The sequence below is a fragment of the Drosophila novamexicana genome, unplaced genomic scaffold (genome assembly GCF_003285875.2).
Source record: "Drosophila novamexicana strain 15010-1031.04,08,12 unplaced genomic scaffold, DnovRS2.1 tig00000434-arrow-pilon, whole genome shotgun sequence".
Classification (NCBI taxonomy): Eukaryota; Metazoa; Arthropoda; class Insecta; order Diptera; family Drosophilidae; genus Drosophila; species Drosophila novamexicana.
Window position 1 is genome coordinate 3,155,843 of NW_020824802.1, and position 16,775 is coordinate 3,172,617.

At 38.4% G+C, this 16,775-nt stretch overlaps 1 protein-coding gene across 1 annotated transcript in view; it reads left to right on the top strand.

Moving 5' to 3' along the window:
* The first annotated feature begins 6,162 nt into the window (after positions 1-6,162).
* The window catches only part of LOC115760383 (cholesterol 7-desaturase), a 104,120-nt gene continuing 93,507 nt past the window's right edge, over positions 6,163-16,775 (top strand). The window contains exon 1 of the mRNA XM_030701677.1: positions 6,163-6,433. Coding sequence (XP_030557537.1) covers positions 6,251-6,433 — 183 coding nt within the window. The 5' untranslated portion in view covers positions 6,163-6,250. The remainder of the gene's footprint in view (positions 6,434-16,775) is intronic.

Genomic DNA, 16,775 nt, shown 5'->3' on the forward strand with positions numbered 1-16,775 from the left:
CAGATCTAACGATCGCAGCAAGTGACTCGCAATTTTCCTACTATATGGATCTGTCTTTTTACGTAAGTATTTCATTGAACAATCGTTGTGGGAGCTCTAAGTAATGTTCGAGTACTGTTCTACCCAAAATTAATACGCATGAATAAGCATACGCTGCACTTATTTGCCTTACATCTGGCAAAAGTGTGCTCGTTCCAAAAGCTTTAACTGATTCTTCAGCAGAAATGTGTTGATACTTACGCAGTCACTCGATAATAAAATGATTGCGTAATCGAGTCGTCTATCCGTCAATCTCAAAACTTATAGGATGTACAGACATGAAAGGAACGTTAGTCCTCCTAGTGTCCCTGCAGTTCGCGTTTTTTCCGATAATCGATTGCTAGTCCTGTTTTTAAGCGATCGATAAAAATCTATACCAAATCCAATTTTTTGAGTAAATCTTTTAGGCTTTAAGAGCTTTAGCCACCAAACATAACATATAACATCTAAAAGAGTATATATTGCTACTTCCATGGGGGATTCAAAAAGTCCATTAAACCTTCCATTTTTTCGCAATACATCAGTGATTTACAATAAGAAATAATCAATCACATATAGTTATACCTTTACACTAATAACAAGGAAGAGTGCTCTTAGAGGGACCATGTATTTTCTTCTTTTAAATTGCTTCCAATTTGCGCTAGCTGCCGCCAGCACTTGACCTGCCAATATAAATAAAAGCACACGTTTTCTCTAATAACTTCTGTGTTTCTTATATCTGACCGGACGAATAAATACATGATGGAGCATTTGTATGTGTGTGTCTTTTGCTACCGCCGGCACAAAAATGTCTACCAAAAAAACCCGTAGGCAGCGCCAAACTATTGCAGAAAATATCTCTGGCTCGTGATAAACGCATTGATATACAGATCTTAGAGGCTCGGCGTTTATCTGACGCTCAACAGTCTCTCTCTGTGCAAATCAAAATAAACACAATATAGCTATAAATCAGATAAAGAAAACAATTGTAACTAATCACTAATTAAAGCCACTGTTATATTAGCTGTTGTCACTAAGCCCTACTGCGTCTCGCATTTTTTGTAAGCAGCGCTCGCTTCATACACTGGAAACGCACCGTTAGAATTAGTTTATACATACAAAAGTCGATCGCACCCAGCTGCACAATTTGCTTTTTCGTCGGGGTTCATTTTCGTTTTGTACTTGCAGCCGAGCAGAAGTGTAAGAGAACAGAAGCGCGGGTGGAGCACGAACGTATTTCTCATAAACTTGTAAAATATAGATTGCACATCGAATCGAATCGTACATCGAATTGAAGCGTACAGCGTACAGCGAACCATCAAAGGAGGAGAAGGAGCTGGGTGTAAGCTAATAGAAAGAGCTATTTGGTGGTCGTGCAACCCAACTGTGTCTTAAATGACCAAGAACGAACCTGAGTCAATGTCTGTGGCTGTGAGCATTTTAGTTCCAGAACATAATGCCGTACAGTATGCGTTAAAAAAGGGGAACTGTGCCGAACTTGGACTTACCAGAGCAAAGTATCGGGCCATAGTTGCTTTAGTCTTTAAATCATTTATCTATGTTTCCCATCCTACCGTATAGCAACGTAAAGGCTCAGCTTATCATTGGTTTAGACAATATCAAAATAACTGCACTCCTGGAGATAGGAGAAGTATAACCACTGAAAGAGTTCATCATGAACACGATGCATGACTACAAGCAGAAGGGGGAATTATCCGCCTGCTGAAGGATAGTGAGTTAGTAGCTAGCAAGACATCGTGGTTTCATCCTATCTTTACAGTCACCAATGCGAACAAGAAAATGACGCGCTTAAGGCACACAAGTTTTTCTGGCGTGATGGAGATGTGATGAGGAGGAGGAGCGTGGTCATGTCTATTTTCGACCCGTTTGGGCTGCTAGGATTCTGTAAAATGTGTGTCAAGATCGTCCTTCATAACATATAACGCTCCAACATCGAATGGGATGGCGATCTCACCAACGAAGACGAAGGCTAGATTTATTTTCAAAGTTGATTGCTATCCGCATTCCATGGTGTATGAAGTGGATGAGCCGATCCCAGACTGTTCAGATGCATATATTCGTGGACGTCATTATTAATGCTTACGCTACAGCTGTATTTTTCCGGGCTAAACTTGATGGCCAAGTACATTGCAGTTTGGCAGCCTTGAAAAGGAGAGTAGCACCCTTGAAGCCCGTGTCCATACCTCGCATGGAACTGATGGCCGCAGTCTTAGGTCTAAGACTGGCCAAATGCATCCAAAAGGAAATGTCGGTACGCATACATAGGCGAACATTCTGGACGGATTTAAAAGATGTGCTCTACTGGATCTGGTTCGATTATCGAAAGTTCCAACAATTCGTAGCACTTCCCAACGCATCTATTTTAGAAGAATCAGATTTGGACAGCTGGCGTTGGGTCCCATCAGCTTCAAACGTAGCAGACGATAGCACGAAATTCATAGCTCAACCAGGTGGTTCAATGGACCACCATTTTTGTATCTAGAAAAATCGCAGTGGCCACATACGGAAATAGGCTCTACAATAAGCATGTTGTATCATGCTGAAGAACAACCCAATTAACAACGGATCTGCAGCGCTTCAACAAACTAGAGAAATTGAGAGCCGTACAGCTATGCGTACTGGATTTCCATCTGATTGTTACTAAGAAGATCAGATTGGACAGAGGACTAGAGCTGCAGAAGATGATGCTCCTTAAGCGCAGCAATGAAATGGATGTGATTTTTATTTGGATATGCCAAGAAGAGGAGTTTTATAGTGAAAGTACCCTCTTAAAGTCGGGGCGCCGTTTTACCAACCGCAGAAGCCTGCTCTTCATAGATAACCCTTCTTATATAGATGACCCTAGCATTATACGTATTAAGGTAAGGATAGGCAATATAGACGGAAATGGAGTCTGCGTAAAACGCCCGATAATTCTGCCAAGACGATATAAATTGACGTATCTGCTGGGTCAGTTTTATCACCGTAGATATGCGAAACGAAATCTTCGTAAGTGAACTGTGTCAGCGGTACTGGGCTTGTGGCTTGCGAGCTTTGGTGAGATAAGTCTCCAATGCTTGCCCAGCGTGCCGCATACGACGCGCCCGCCCACATTCGCTAGAGATGGGCGACCTGCCAATTGGACGATTATTGCTCTTTACTCTACCGTTCACATATACTGGAGTGAATAACTTGGGACCCTACGACATTGTCGTTGCACGGCGTCTCGAGAAGCGCTGGGGTGTGCTGATTACATGCCTTACGGTGCGCGCCGTTCACCTAGATATAGTAAGAGAGTAAGATATACATTTGATTTGTGTAGTAGAACGGTATCGCTGTCTTTTTATTCGCTCACACTACGGGAAACTGCTTTGACTTACTCTCTTCCATATGATTTGTGCTATAGAAAATTATCGTTGTTTTTATCTCGCTTCCACAACAGGAAACTGCTTTGGCTTACTCTCCGTGCTCGAAATCGTGTGTGTATGTGTCCGCACATGCAAAAATGCGCACAAATTCAATTATTGCCATATGTCTTCCTTTCTGAAGGGACGAGTAATATGAAATAATGCATTTTATCAGTTTTTTGACTTGCTATTCACGCACACTTGCTTATTTTGTATCCGAGGTGTGCTCTACAAAGTAAATACTGTCGGAGATTCTGAAGCACTCTGGGCTACGAGAGAGGTGCGTACGGCGTACAGCGAACCATCAAAACCGTTGTTACTTTTCGACGCTAGAAATTCCTGGCAAATAGTCATTATATTATTGAAATTGTCGTCTTGATAATATACGAATATTTTAAAAATAATATATAGGCATAATTGCAAATTTCATCAAGATCGGTTAAGAAAAACAGAAGTTGTTAAAGAAAACATGTTCTTATATTGCCATATCTATCCCTATGTATGAACGCAAGGATCTCATAACCTATAAGAGATAGACACTTGAAATTTTAGATGTAGGTGCTCCTAGTGCCTGTGCAGATCGAGTTTGTTTCCGATAATCGATAACTTACTCCGTTTCCAAGCAATCGATAAAAATCGATATCGTTATTCTGTTTTTTGGGAAATTTTGGTAAATAATAAGAGCTAGAGTCACCAAACTTGACATATAGCTTCTAAAACAGAATATATATATGCATTTGATGCTGGAAGAAGAGGGTTCAGGGTATCCCCTGATCGGGAGCTCCCGACTAGAACCTCTTACTCGTTTTTACATCTATTTTTATTACTGCTCAAGCAAAAGAGCTCGTAGCTCGAGCTGCTTCTGGTCTTGGTAGTAGATTGATCATGGTTCCCCTAGAATTATCCCCCTTCCGAATTACTATCGTGGTAATGAGCCATATAAAATCGAACGACCTAAAATAAAAGTGCCCAAGTAACGGACGGAAAGTGCGTTTCGCAAAAGCTTTGAAATAATTTAAAGTTTAAGTAATAGGTGCGCTCGTTAAGCGAAAGTATCCGAATTCGATTTATATAAGTTTGATGTTGTAATATACATTGTTGTAATGACTTGAGACTTTACTAAATTGAGCATCTGAAGTCCATCATTTATATAATAATCTGCAAAATATTGTGTAATGTGAAGGAATCAAGAAGCCTGGGAGAAAATTAAAATAAACAAGTAAGACGTTTTAGTCGGGAGCTCCCGACTATTGTATACCCTGAACCCTCTTATACCAACATTAAAGGCAGTTCGCGCAACGCTCTCTTTTAAAGTAATAAAGAGATAGGTTCCCTTGGCAGGGTTCGAGCTCGCAACTGTCCGATTTACTTGCTGACGACTCTACTCAACAGTTTCCCCGGTAGTGCTCGATCTCGCGACTGAGCGCACCACTTGCTATTATGATAAAAAGGAACTAAAATAGCATTACAAAAAAAAAGGATTTACCATGCTGTTAGAATGCGAAGCAGACGCGCATGAATGTGTGTGTGTGTGTGTGTGTACAAGTATACAGAAATTCTAAAAGCTGATGCCCCATTCAATTGCGCAGTTGCATACAACTTTGTTTTTTTCTTAGCCGATTTTTTTAAATTTTCTACAGTATATCTTATTGTACCATAGAATATTTGTGTATTCTCAAAAAGTCAATTGCAGTTAAATTGTGGCTTAGGTTGGTTGGCAATAAAAGTTGGGTTATTAACTTGATTTATATATCTAGGGTGGTAGCGGGGAGGTGGCGATAGGTATAAAATGAAAGATACTTGACATATATATAATATTCTAGAAGCAACATATCATGTTTGGTGACTCTAGCTCTTATTATTTACCCAATTTGCTCAAAATACTGGATGTCGATATCGATTTTTATCGATTGCTTGGAAACGGAGTAAGTTATTGATTATCGGAAACAAACTCGATCTGCGCAGGCACTAGGAGCACCTACATCTAAAACTTCAAGGTCGGACGGACGGACGGGCGGACAGACAGACGGACGTGGCTAGATCGACTCGGCTATTGATGCTGATCAAGCATATATATACTTTATGGGGTCGGAGATAATTCCTTCTGCCTGTTACATACATTTGCATTTTGCACAAATACAATATACCCTTTTTACCCATTTTCAATGGGTTCAGGGTATAACAGGCCTTCAATTTAAGCGCGACAAATCAATTTTAATGTTATAGTAGATATTCACGGAATTTGCTAGTCGCTTAGAGTATAACCACTAACCATAGAACAATATTTTTGTCATGTAAACTGAAATTTTCACACAAAAACATTTTATTCTTTGTTCAATTCATTTAAGAGGTGTTTCACACTTTTCGAACAAATCCAATTCTCCTTGATAGACCTTAAATATATTTTCAATTTAAGCTCGAAACTGGTAGAGGCTTTCATCTTGAGCACTCCTAAATATACATATATGTATGTACATATGTATGTCTTACTTGTTTTTATAAGAATTCATATATTTAAGGTCGCTATCTGTAGAATTGCACAAACTTAAGTTCATTCCATTTAATAATGTTATAAAGGACCCGTTAAATACAACAAATGTTTTCTAGAGTATTACCTTTGCAGCTACCCAAGCAAAGAGACTTGCTTTATTTATTTTAATATAAACGTATGGTATTTATCCTACAATTGTATTTGTAACTTTCTATTATACTTGCAAACGACCTTTTCGGAGAACATCGCTATGCGCATTTCAATATTTGGTTTTTTATTTAAAGACAGACAGAAATGAAGCTTAAGCAAAGCAACAAGCAACAAAGATCTAAAAATGAATTATCTACAACACAAGTTTTTATTAGTTCTGTTTAAATTTAAATCGCTGCAAAATTATGATCAATCCCTAATAATAGTGTCAACCGTTTACTTGAAAAGTTTTGTAGTGATCAGCTTAGCAATTTTGCTAACATTTGTTTTTTACTGGGTTTTTTGTGTACCCATCAATTGGACTAAGGTATGTATGTACATACATACATATGTATGTATTTAACTCGATAAGGCTAATAAAAACTAAGATTGGGTATTTTATATTTCTCCGCTTCCAATGTTGATTTTCTCATATACATATGTATTTTCTCTGAAAAATGGCCATCGGTTTGTGTAAAAATCTTTCTGCAAACTGGTGTACTTGGTATCTCCAGATAAAAATGATTTTGCTCTAATAAAGAGTTGTTAAGTCCTGAACCCATAAAAAATGGGTTTGTGCAAATATTATTACAAAGTAGAGGCACCCATTCGGAGCCCTTGAAGTATGTACATATACATACATATGTATGTTCGGCATCAAAACCATGCTCGAGTGTCTGTCCATCTATTCTTATGAAAGAACGCATCCATCTCAGCATCTATAAGATCAACACATTAAATTTGGAATGCTCAGGTTGTTAATGTGTTACCGATATTAAAATCCTGTTTTTTGTACTTTTTTATACTTTTTACATCATTTTAAGTCAAGGGGAACAACTGACTGTTTAATACTGGCTTACAGCACTAACCATACAATGCATAGATATACCAAACTGCATTTTAATCGTATCAAGATTTATCGCAACGAGTGAGCCCTACGGACGTCTGAGACCATTTTAGTGTGCCCAGTAGAGTAAAACTGCTGAGAGTGGCAGCCGAACGCCGGCTTCGAAAGCCTAACGTTCAGTATGAAGCCGCATCTCGCTCAGCGGACAATGTCGCTGCGGCTGATACTATTTTTACCCTGAACCCATTAAATAGGGTATATTGTATTTGTGCAAAATCCAAATGTATGTAGCAGGCAGAATGAAGCATCTCCAACTAGATAAAGTATATATATTCTTGATCAGCATCAATAGCCGAGTCGATTTAGCCATGTCCGTCTGTCTGTCCGTCCGTCCGTCCGTCAGTCTGTATGAACGCAAGGATCTCAGAACCTATAAGAGCTAGAGACTTGAAATTTTAGATGTAGGCCCTCCTAGTGCCTGCGCAGATCGAGTTTGTTTCCGATAATCGATACCTTACTCCTTTTCCAAATCAATATCAACATCCTGTTTTTTGAGCAAATTGGGTAAATAATAAGAGCTTGAGTCACCAAACATGATATGTTGCTTCTAGAATATATATATGTCAAGTATCTTTCATTTTATACCTATCGCCACCTCCCCGCTACCACCCTAGAGCTATAAATCAAGTTAATAGCCCCACTTGTATTGCCAACCAATTTAAGCCACAATTTAAATGCAATTGACTTTTTGAGAATACACAAATATTCTATGATACAATTAGATATACTGTAGAAAATTGCATTATGATCAGTTAAGAAAAAACCAATGTTATATGTAACTGCGCAATTGGATGGGGCAGCTAGCGAATACTTCAAGAATTTCTGTATTCATCGGGAGCTCCCGACTAGAACCTCTTCCTCGTTTTAAAATATATGTATGATAGTTTTAAATCCTTACAGCCCAAAAACATATGTGTGTATGCATGTGCCTCGCTCTCACTCATTGCTTTGTGCACTTGTGTGCATCTCTTTCTCCCTGCATAGCTTCCCACAAAACCCCGAGATCTACAAATATACATATGTTTGTTTTGTCTGGATGTGCGCACAAGTAGATCACTTCAATTGTGTGCCTATTGTGCCTGTGGTCGCAAAAGGTACTCACATTCAAATACTCTATCATGTATTTTTTCGTCCAGTCATTCATAATCAGAAGAAGCTGATTTATATTTATTAAATAAACAATTAATTGACCTGAATGAAATATTTATATTTATTTTCTGTTTACTGTTGGGACCTATTTAACTTACCCTTACAACGAGCATGGAAAATATAAATGAACAGGCCAAACCCTTTGATAATATCACAGAACTGCTTACTTGAAAGAATGTGCGTCAATTTTTATTTTTTTCTTTAAATTCTTCAACAAGCCGACGATGAACCAGTCTTGCAGAAATACGACTTAGATATTTTTGTATTTTAAGCAAAATAGGTCCCTACAGTAAAAAGCAAATAAATATAAATATTTGGTTTAAGTCAATTAATTGTGTATTAAATAAAATTAGATCAAATTCTTCTCATTATTCCTGACAGGACGAAGAATTACATGATTTGAATGTGTGTGCCTATTGCTACCACAGGCAAAAAACGTACATAATTGAAGAAATAACCTCTGGCTCGCGAATAACGCCGTGATCTACTTGTGCGCGCACATTCACACAACACATATGTTTGTAGATCTCGGGGTTTTGAGGAAAGCTATGCAGGAAGAAAGAGATAAAGACAAGTGCGCAATGAGCTATAAGTGAGAGCGAGGCACACTCTGCACATGCAGAAACACATATGTTTTTGGGCTGTAAGGATTAAAAAATAGCATACATATATTTAAAAAAAAAACAACAGCCGCAGCGACGATGCGCGCTGAGCGAGATGCGGCTTCATTCTGAACGTGCGGCTTTCGAGGCCGGCGTTCGGCTGCCATTCTCAGCGGTCTTAATCTGTCTGGGACACTAAAATGGTCGCTGGCACCCTCGGGGTTCCCTCGTTGCAATTTATCGTCACCCGATAAAAAGGCTATTTGGTATGTCTATGCATTGAATTAGTGGTGATAGTCATATGTATGACTATCGATTTCCGATATGCCACGCCCTAATGAAAGTAGTTCAAATTGCATTCATCTTTTATTATTTTCACAGTCTATTCTAGCTTTTAAACTGTGAAAAGTATTGATTTCCTGATTCGCCACGCCCCAGTGGGTGTACCGATTGAATCTTAATACCTTTTCTATATAAACGATAATGTTACAGCCAATGGAAAATCTTGCAGAGCTCACAGCGTTAAGAAAAAGAGTACGCTTTTGGTTATGTATTTAGCGTTTGAAGTAAAAATAAACGATAAGCTGAGAATTTTGCACTTTAATGAATGGTATTGGCAATGAGCATTTGCATTTGGAAGGGACGCCTGTTTCGCCTTGTGAAGGTAAATATCTGTTGCCTACATATATGTAGATGAGAAAACCAGTAGAATTGCATATGGAAATTAATAATTTTTGGGACTAAATCGGCCATTGAGTTTGCTTGTTCAGTTACTCAGTCGAGACGATTCTAGAATAGAATATGTATGGTCTGTTACGAGTTCGAATACGACTATCACATCTGAACCTGTGTAGATAAGAAAATTTTTTCCTTATTTTGTATCTAGAATATATAGTCGATCAGAAGTTGTTATACTTTGAAAGCTTCTCTAAATAGAATAATGTTGCATGGCGTGAGCATGAAAGTTGCCAATTAAATAATCTTCGAAGGTTTTTGGTTTTTTTTTGGATCGTCATTATTTGTTTGATTAAAGAAACATGGTGCAATTCATTCATGCCTGTTATGATACCAGCTATGTTTATCTAATTCCGCATGTGTGATTTGTGTATTGTTTTGGTTACTAGTGATCGATTGCGATCGAGAGTATATCGATTTTCGTTGTTGTATTAGGCATCTAGACGCGACATTACACTTCGTCAACGCAACATGTTGTATTTGGTGAAGTCTCACGAATACCTGCGATGACGGCATGGTAGCATAGTCTTGCTGAAGTTGGCTGGGGTGGTAGCTTGGACATTCATCACCATCCAGTGGCAAGTTTAGCAAGGCATATTATCTTTAACTTATCGAGCTTTACAAGAATGGCTTTAAGGAAAAAACGTGCACTTGATCTAAATATTTGGAATCCGTATATATGATGATGGCTGCATATTTCTTGCGTCACCCATCCCTTTTAAGGAAACCAACATTCCAGCTACTTGAGGAAATAGCATATTGACAAATACAGAATTTACATTCCCAATCCCTGCAACTCCTGCATTTTTGTCGTTGGTTCATAATTTTCGGATAATCTTTTAATTCATATCCACAGATATGAATTTAAAAAATATCTTTGTCAAAATTAAAATTAAATAAAATAAAATAATAAATGCAGATACTCGACTTTTACAACATGTCTTTTATCTGGAAAGCAATAGCTAGATGCCTCACATTATTCTCTGGGGATAAAAGTGAAAGATTTCTATATGCGAAACACACCCCTGCGCCCAATTCACTATTATAGGTATAAGTAGGTGAAGCTCGGTTATTATCAACGATCACAGAACAACTTCGGCTACAGGCCGTATATTGGGCAACAACAGACTCCATTCAATCAACACCGTCACCCGCTACCAATAGGTCCACCAAATCAGACAGCAATAGAGTTATACCAAAGACAATATAAACACTAAGATGAGTAACGCCATACAACAAAATGCTACTATGCAGCTTGATTTTTGAAAATTGAGAACGAAAACGAAATCTGTAGCATTGCGCTATCACAGCCGAGAGAACGAAAAAGCTAAAAATAGAATGTGCTCTCAGCTTCGGCTCTATGAGGGCCGTGCAAGCAATTATGTTTGTATGCGCGTGAATATACATACATAGAAGCATATTTGAATGTGTTGCTTTCCACTGCTCTGGCAGTCTCTGGCTGGCAAAGAAACAATTTTCGTAGTTTTTAAGCACAGATCACGGCCTACCCAAAATATCTGTTGATATATGAATGCATTTTGTGTACTGAGGTTGGCTCCGTACAAAATATGTATTTTTAAGTCGATGCAAATATTTATGTAATTTTTTATATTTGAAATTATTAATTAAATTATTATTATTTTTAAGTAATACAAAAAAATTAAGGAAATAAAAGTGCAAATTTGTTGTTTTCAAAGATACATTTCGAATTATAAAGAACAAAGTCGCCGCTCGAATTAGCTACCGATGCAAAATCGGTACCCAGGGAACACCGCGAGGAGGCCATTATAATTATAATGGGGTCATAACTAAATATGACCTTCGAGTCGACTTGAAATTGTAGTGGCGCTTGAAGCAAGAACAATTTGTTTGAGTTTAAATAAACAGCCCAAAAATAGACAATGTAAATCCAGCCAACGTCTTGTACCTTGCTTCCCCTAGTAGATCTCGCCATCTATGGCTCAACCCGGGCGTAATATCGCTTGTAACGAGTGAAAGAGAAAAAAAATAGTAGAGAAATGTTAATTTGATAATTGGAAATGGCGTCTGTCCTGGTGTCGCTGTAAATAGCTTTCCTTAAGCCGATCGGAGCTCAGATCTTTCTTTTACCTTTGGTCCACCGTGGAGAATGGTTGACTCACAAAAAAAAAGTAAGAAAGTGCGCCTATTTACAATCACGCTTAACCTCTGAGAAACAGTATTTTCGGAAGCATCATTTTTAATAGAAGTAATTTAAAAAAAAACAAAAAAGAAAAAAATATTCTAAGTGCCCGCATTGATGAACCACTTCTCAGCCGCCAGTTGGTCGCAAATTAATTGAGAAAACAAAAAAATAAAAAGTGCCAGACCCAATCAGGGGTAAGTTAGATTTTTGCTAGACATTTTTTTTGTTGAACCAAAAGACTAAAAAGCACTCATATTTCAACCTGTCTATTGCAGGTATGGCGCTTCGTAATATTCTCATCAACAAAATATAATGAGATATTATAGTCTTTCGACTTTCTGCAAGTAGCAGCGGCAAACATTTCTTTTTTGCCTGCCGAAGCCCAAAATATGCAGAGCGTCTGTAATTGTCATCTTTAATTCGCCTTGTCGCAAATAGCTTAATCAGCTGCGTCCAGCTTTATCGCATCGTCAAATCTCGTTGCTTCGTTTCGTGCTCTCTAGCCTGCTCGAAAATGGGAGTTCGAAAGACGAATTAGTAAGAGACGATCGCCGTCGCCGAAACTCCAAAAATTAGTTGGAAATCGTTCCCTGGTGGCTGACGTCGTCAAAGCAAGCTACGTTTATCTTGGTCGCGCAATAATTTTTTTTATAGGCGAAACGAAATCTTATTTTTTTAGTGTTATATTTTTGATGGAAAAATGAATAATTAGCTTAGCTAACAAAAAAAAAGTGAAAAAAAACTGAATAAGTCCTATTGTGAACGCCATGGGCGTAGTCAAGTCGCCTTAAGCGCATAATTTAAAATTTTACATTAGGTATGTGCGAGTTTCTTTTTTTTCGGCAAAAGAGTGCAACCGCATGGTCAAATTCTTATTCCGCATTTTTTTTTCTTTAACTCCGTTTTTTTTCTTGCCCTACATATTCTTTCCATTGGCCTATTTTTATCTCTCCTTCTCTCCTTCCATGCTCCGAAATTCGGATCGCCATATTTCTGGTGAGAGCCAGATTTTAAAGAGAAAGAGAGAGAATACAAGTCACATGAAGTTCGAAAAATAATTTTGTTATCTAGTGCCTTCTTTTTTTATTTTTTTTCTAAATTTTTTTTTTGTGTGCAATTCGAAGTGATTTTTTTTCAGCAGATCATCGCACATTACATCGATGGAAGCGCTTTCGGAGATGGAGTGAATGCATGTAAGTGAAGCAAAAAATAAAAAAAAAAACTCTAAAATTTTTTTTTTCTTTGCACTTAATTTCCGAGAAAATCAAAAGAGAATGGCCTAATAATAATGTAATAGAAAATTTAATGCCGCGTTTAAAAGAAAAAAAAAATCGGTAAAGAGAAAACGTTAAGAGAATAATCTATTTCAAGTGAGCGTTACAGCTTTCGCTAAATGAATTAAAAATTTAAATGAATTTTTGTCGAACAAAAGGAAAAGTTGAAAGGAATAGTTTTTACTTTTACCAATTTGGGTCATAGACCAAATTAGAACCTCACCTAGAAAAATTCTTTATCTATGTGTAATATAAGTCTTTTATAATTTTTTTCTTTTTTTTCTATTATAAAAAAAAAATGTTTAATGGCTAAGAAAAATTTCGATTTAATTCCCCAATTCACCACAAAAATAAATATGTGTCACGAACTTATAATTATGCTAATTTGCCTTATTTATGTTGGAGCCATGCGTCGTCGGAATGTTAGGGTAATGTAATCTGTGTTGTTTTAGGGAACACCGACCATTTGTCTGGTCAAGCGGCCCCGGTGATCATGGTAGGGTGGGCAACAGCTGTCGCATTGATACCAGCGCAACATAATAACAACATATACAGCTACGGTCCCTAATCAATCTAATACAATTTCAGTAACTCTGTAGATTTTTTCCTAACCCCCGTAATTTTGTTTGTGCAATCGAACTAGACATTTTAATAGCACGCGAAATTTTTATATATAATTATAAGAGCTTGCGAGCAGGTAGCTTAGCCATTAATGAGTCAACTCAGCCCAGCCGACTTCACTGTGCCGGAACCAGCGCGTGCTTCGCTAGACGCTACACGGACATCAGCTCGCTTACATATGTTCTATGTTACAGTATATATCATATATTTATATATTTGGCGCCCAACTAAGGGGCATGAAGCAGCCACTCTGGCTGGTCCCGACTAACCATTATCTTTACATTTGTCAACAATACCTGATAATACACAGCTAGTTCGATTTGTTTCGTCACTACCCCTTATCGTGTTATTTGCAATACGTTTTTCTTTTGGATCAGCTACAGCTTTAAATTAGTGTAACTGCCAAGACTTATTATAGCGAATAACACATGTTTTGTTTAGAGTAACTGGATGCGTTTTAACTTTAAGTTGTTATAACTCCGTGATCTATAATTACAAAACAATGTAAATCCCAGTATGATTGTTTGGTCGTGCGTAGTAGACTTTGGATATTTGTTATACGCGGAGAAATGTGCAGCGGCAATCCCGATTACTGCTACACCGATTCAATTATACCCTTCTGTTGCGCTATGGAGTTAACACTACTTTCATATTAAGTCGTTACCTAGGCAACAGCTATCCCTTGCATCCTAATCTTTTTTTTCTTATGAGAGAGCTTCTGGAGCCTTAATGACGTGTGTTATACGAAGTGGATCAAACTTTTATCTTTTGCCTTTTTGATCTCGTACTGGTCACATCATAAGAGTAAGCCGGATCTCAACCTAACCATTATCTTTTGTTGAGAAAGCAAGAAGATTGTAGTTACTGCTGGAGACAAGTGTACTTGGTGTAGAACTGGCACTTGCCGCTTAATTATTAAATTTTTGTTTTCTCATCCCTATACCCTTCCTTGTATTAGTTGATCAGTTTTGAAGCTGATGCAGATTATAACCTTTCATGAAAACGACTGCATGGCATCCACACATTTTTATGAAATATTGTTCTATATTTTCGATCTGTTTATCGATCTTGCCCCTTTTATTTTTTTTTTATTTTTATTCTTGTTAGTATTTTATTTTAAGCGTAGGTCGGAAATGTCAATACATCGCAGTTGCGAAAACTTAGCAGCTGCTTCGATTAATAAGGAACAGTGCTATATTTGCCTTAAAACGATTAAGATTTCTACACAATTAGTAGCTACCAGTTGCGAGCACACATTCCATCGTGCAAGCTATAATACTAGAGTAGGAAAGAAAAATATTTGTCCTGTTTGCAAAACAACAATTTCACCGCCTAACCCAAGTGTGGTAGACGACGCCCTCGCAAAGCAACCGTCGATAGTTACTATGCCAATTGGAACCCGAAGTCAAGGGCCCCCAGAAGAGATTTTGTCCCAAGGCACCATGTCGAAGAATCCTCGTCCGCCAAGTGTCCCGCCTTTGGCAGCCGAGCCAGATGCATGCTCTCGTGTATCCCCCACGGTAAGCGAGATACAGCAGTCAATTTCTGATTCAATGGCAGCAGCCACAGAAAGACAAACAGCCTCCCTGACCTAAACTTTACAGTCAGGATTCCAAAATCTTTTGTCTGCTTTTACAGCTCAACTAGGCAGCTCCACAGCTCAGCAACCAACTTCGAACATGAGTATTGTCGATCATCCTCAGCCCAGACCGGCTAATTCTATACGAAACGAGTCTAGAACTAGGAGTTCTCCAATGTTAGAAAACTTGCGTCCAGACCGGCTTAGCCAAATAATCAGTAACTGGAAACTAAGATTTTCTGGTCGATCGGGCATGGGTATAGATGAGTTTGTCTATCGCGTCGAGGCGTTAACAGCCGAGACATTAGATGGAAATAATGAGTTGTTGGCTCGTCATATAAGCCATCTATTTGAAGGCAGAGCTAACGATTGGTTCTGGTGCTACCATAAGAGAGTCCCTATTATCGTATGGTCGGAATTATGTGTCGCTTTACGTGCTCAGTTCAAATAAGAGCGAACTGATGTTGACATACGTGCGGCAATTGATCGTCGTAAACAAAAAGAGGGTGAGTCTTTCGATGACTTTTACGATGCAATTATTATATTGACCGACAAACTGTCTCTACCCTTATCGAATTCCTCCTTGCTGGAATCGTTGCGCTCAAATTTGCTGCCAGAAATTCAGCACGAGCTTCTTTATGAGCCCATACATTCTATCGCGCAACTTAGACATTTAGTGCAAAAGCGGGAAGGTTTTATTCAGTCAATTTCTAAAGCTCGAGTGTTTGCACCCCGCCCTGCGCCTCGTCGCTCATTGCACGCTATAGAGGTACAAACTGAAAGTGAAGCAGAGTCCGATGCGATAGTCGTTCTCGATAATGATGTATCTGCCATCAATCTAGTCTGCTGGAACTGCAGGAAATCTGGCCATGGGTATCAAGATTGTGTCGCCGAACGCAAAGTGTTTTGCTATGGCTGTGGTCAGACAAACACATACAAGCCAACTTGTACCAAGTGTAACAATGTGCCAAAAAACTACCTGTCTCGTGTACCATTGACCGGTACACGCAAACCAGTTGCATCCAAGGAAACAAATACCGACTAGAGGGTGAAGTAGAATCCTCTAATCAATCTTTACCCGACTTGTCATTTAACCCAGAATTTACCTTACATACTCGTTTGAAATCTCAATCTGTTAATAAAAATACTTCTGTAAGTCGCAAGATATTACGAGCGCGATTACGTCGAATAAATTTCTTTAAGCGATGTAAGATCGAGAAACAAGCTCTCTTGTCAGCAATCATGTGCACCGATTCAAGGCCTTACGCTGAAGTAACCGTATTGGGAAAAACTGTTACAGGATTATTGGATACCGGTGCGTCGATAAGTTGTTTTGGTGGTAGTTTCGCTGTGGAATTGTTGAATACAAATGTATGGTATAAACCGATTACTTCACATGTGAAAGCCGCCGATGGAAAAACCCAACAAATATTGGGACGGTTACGCACAGAAGCTTATTATGGTGGAAAGGTTAAACGAATTACTTTTTATATAGTCCCTTCTCTTGTTCAACCGCTTTATTTGGGCATAGACTTTTGGTCAACGTTTGAGCTGTTGTCTCCATGCTTGTTAAGGCCAGCCTTGCAGCCAAGTATTGCATGCCTTGAGGATCCGCTGCGAGCTTTAACTGCACACCAAC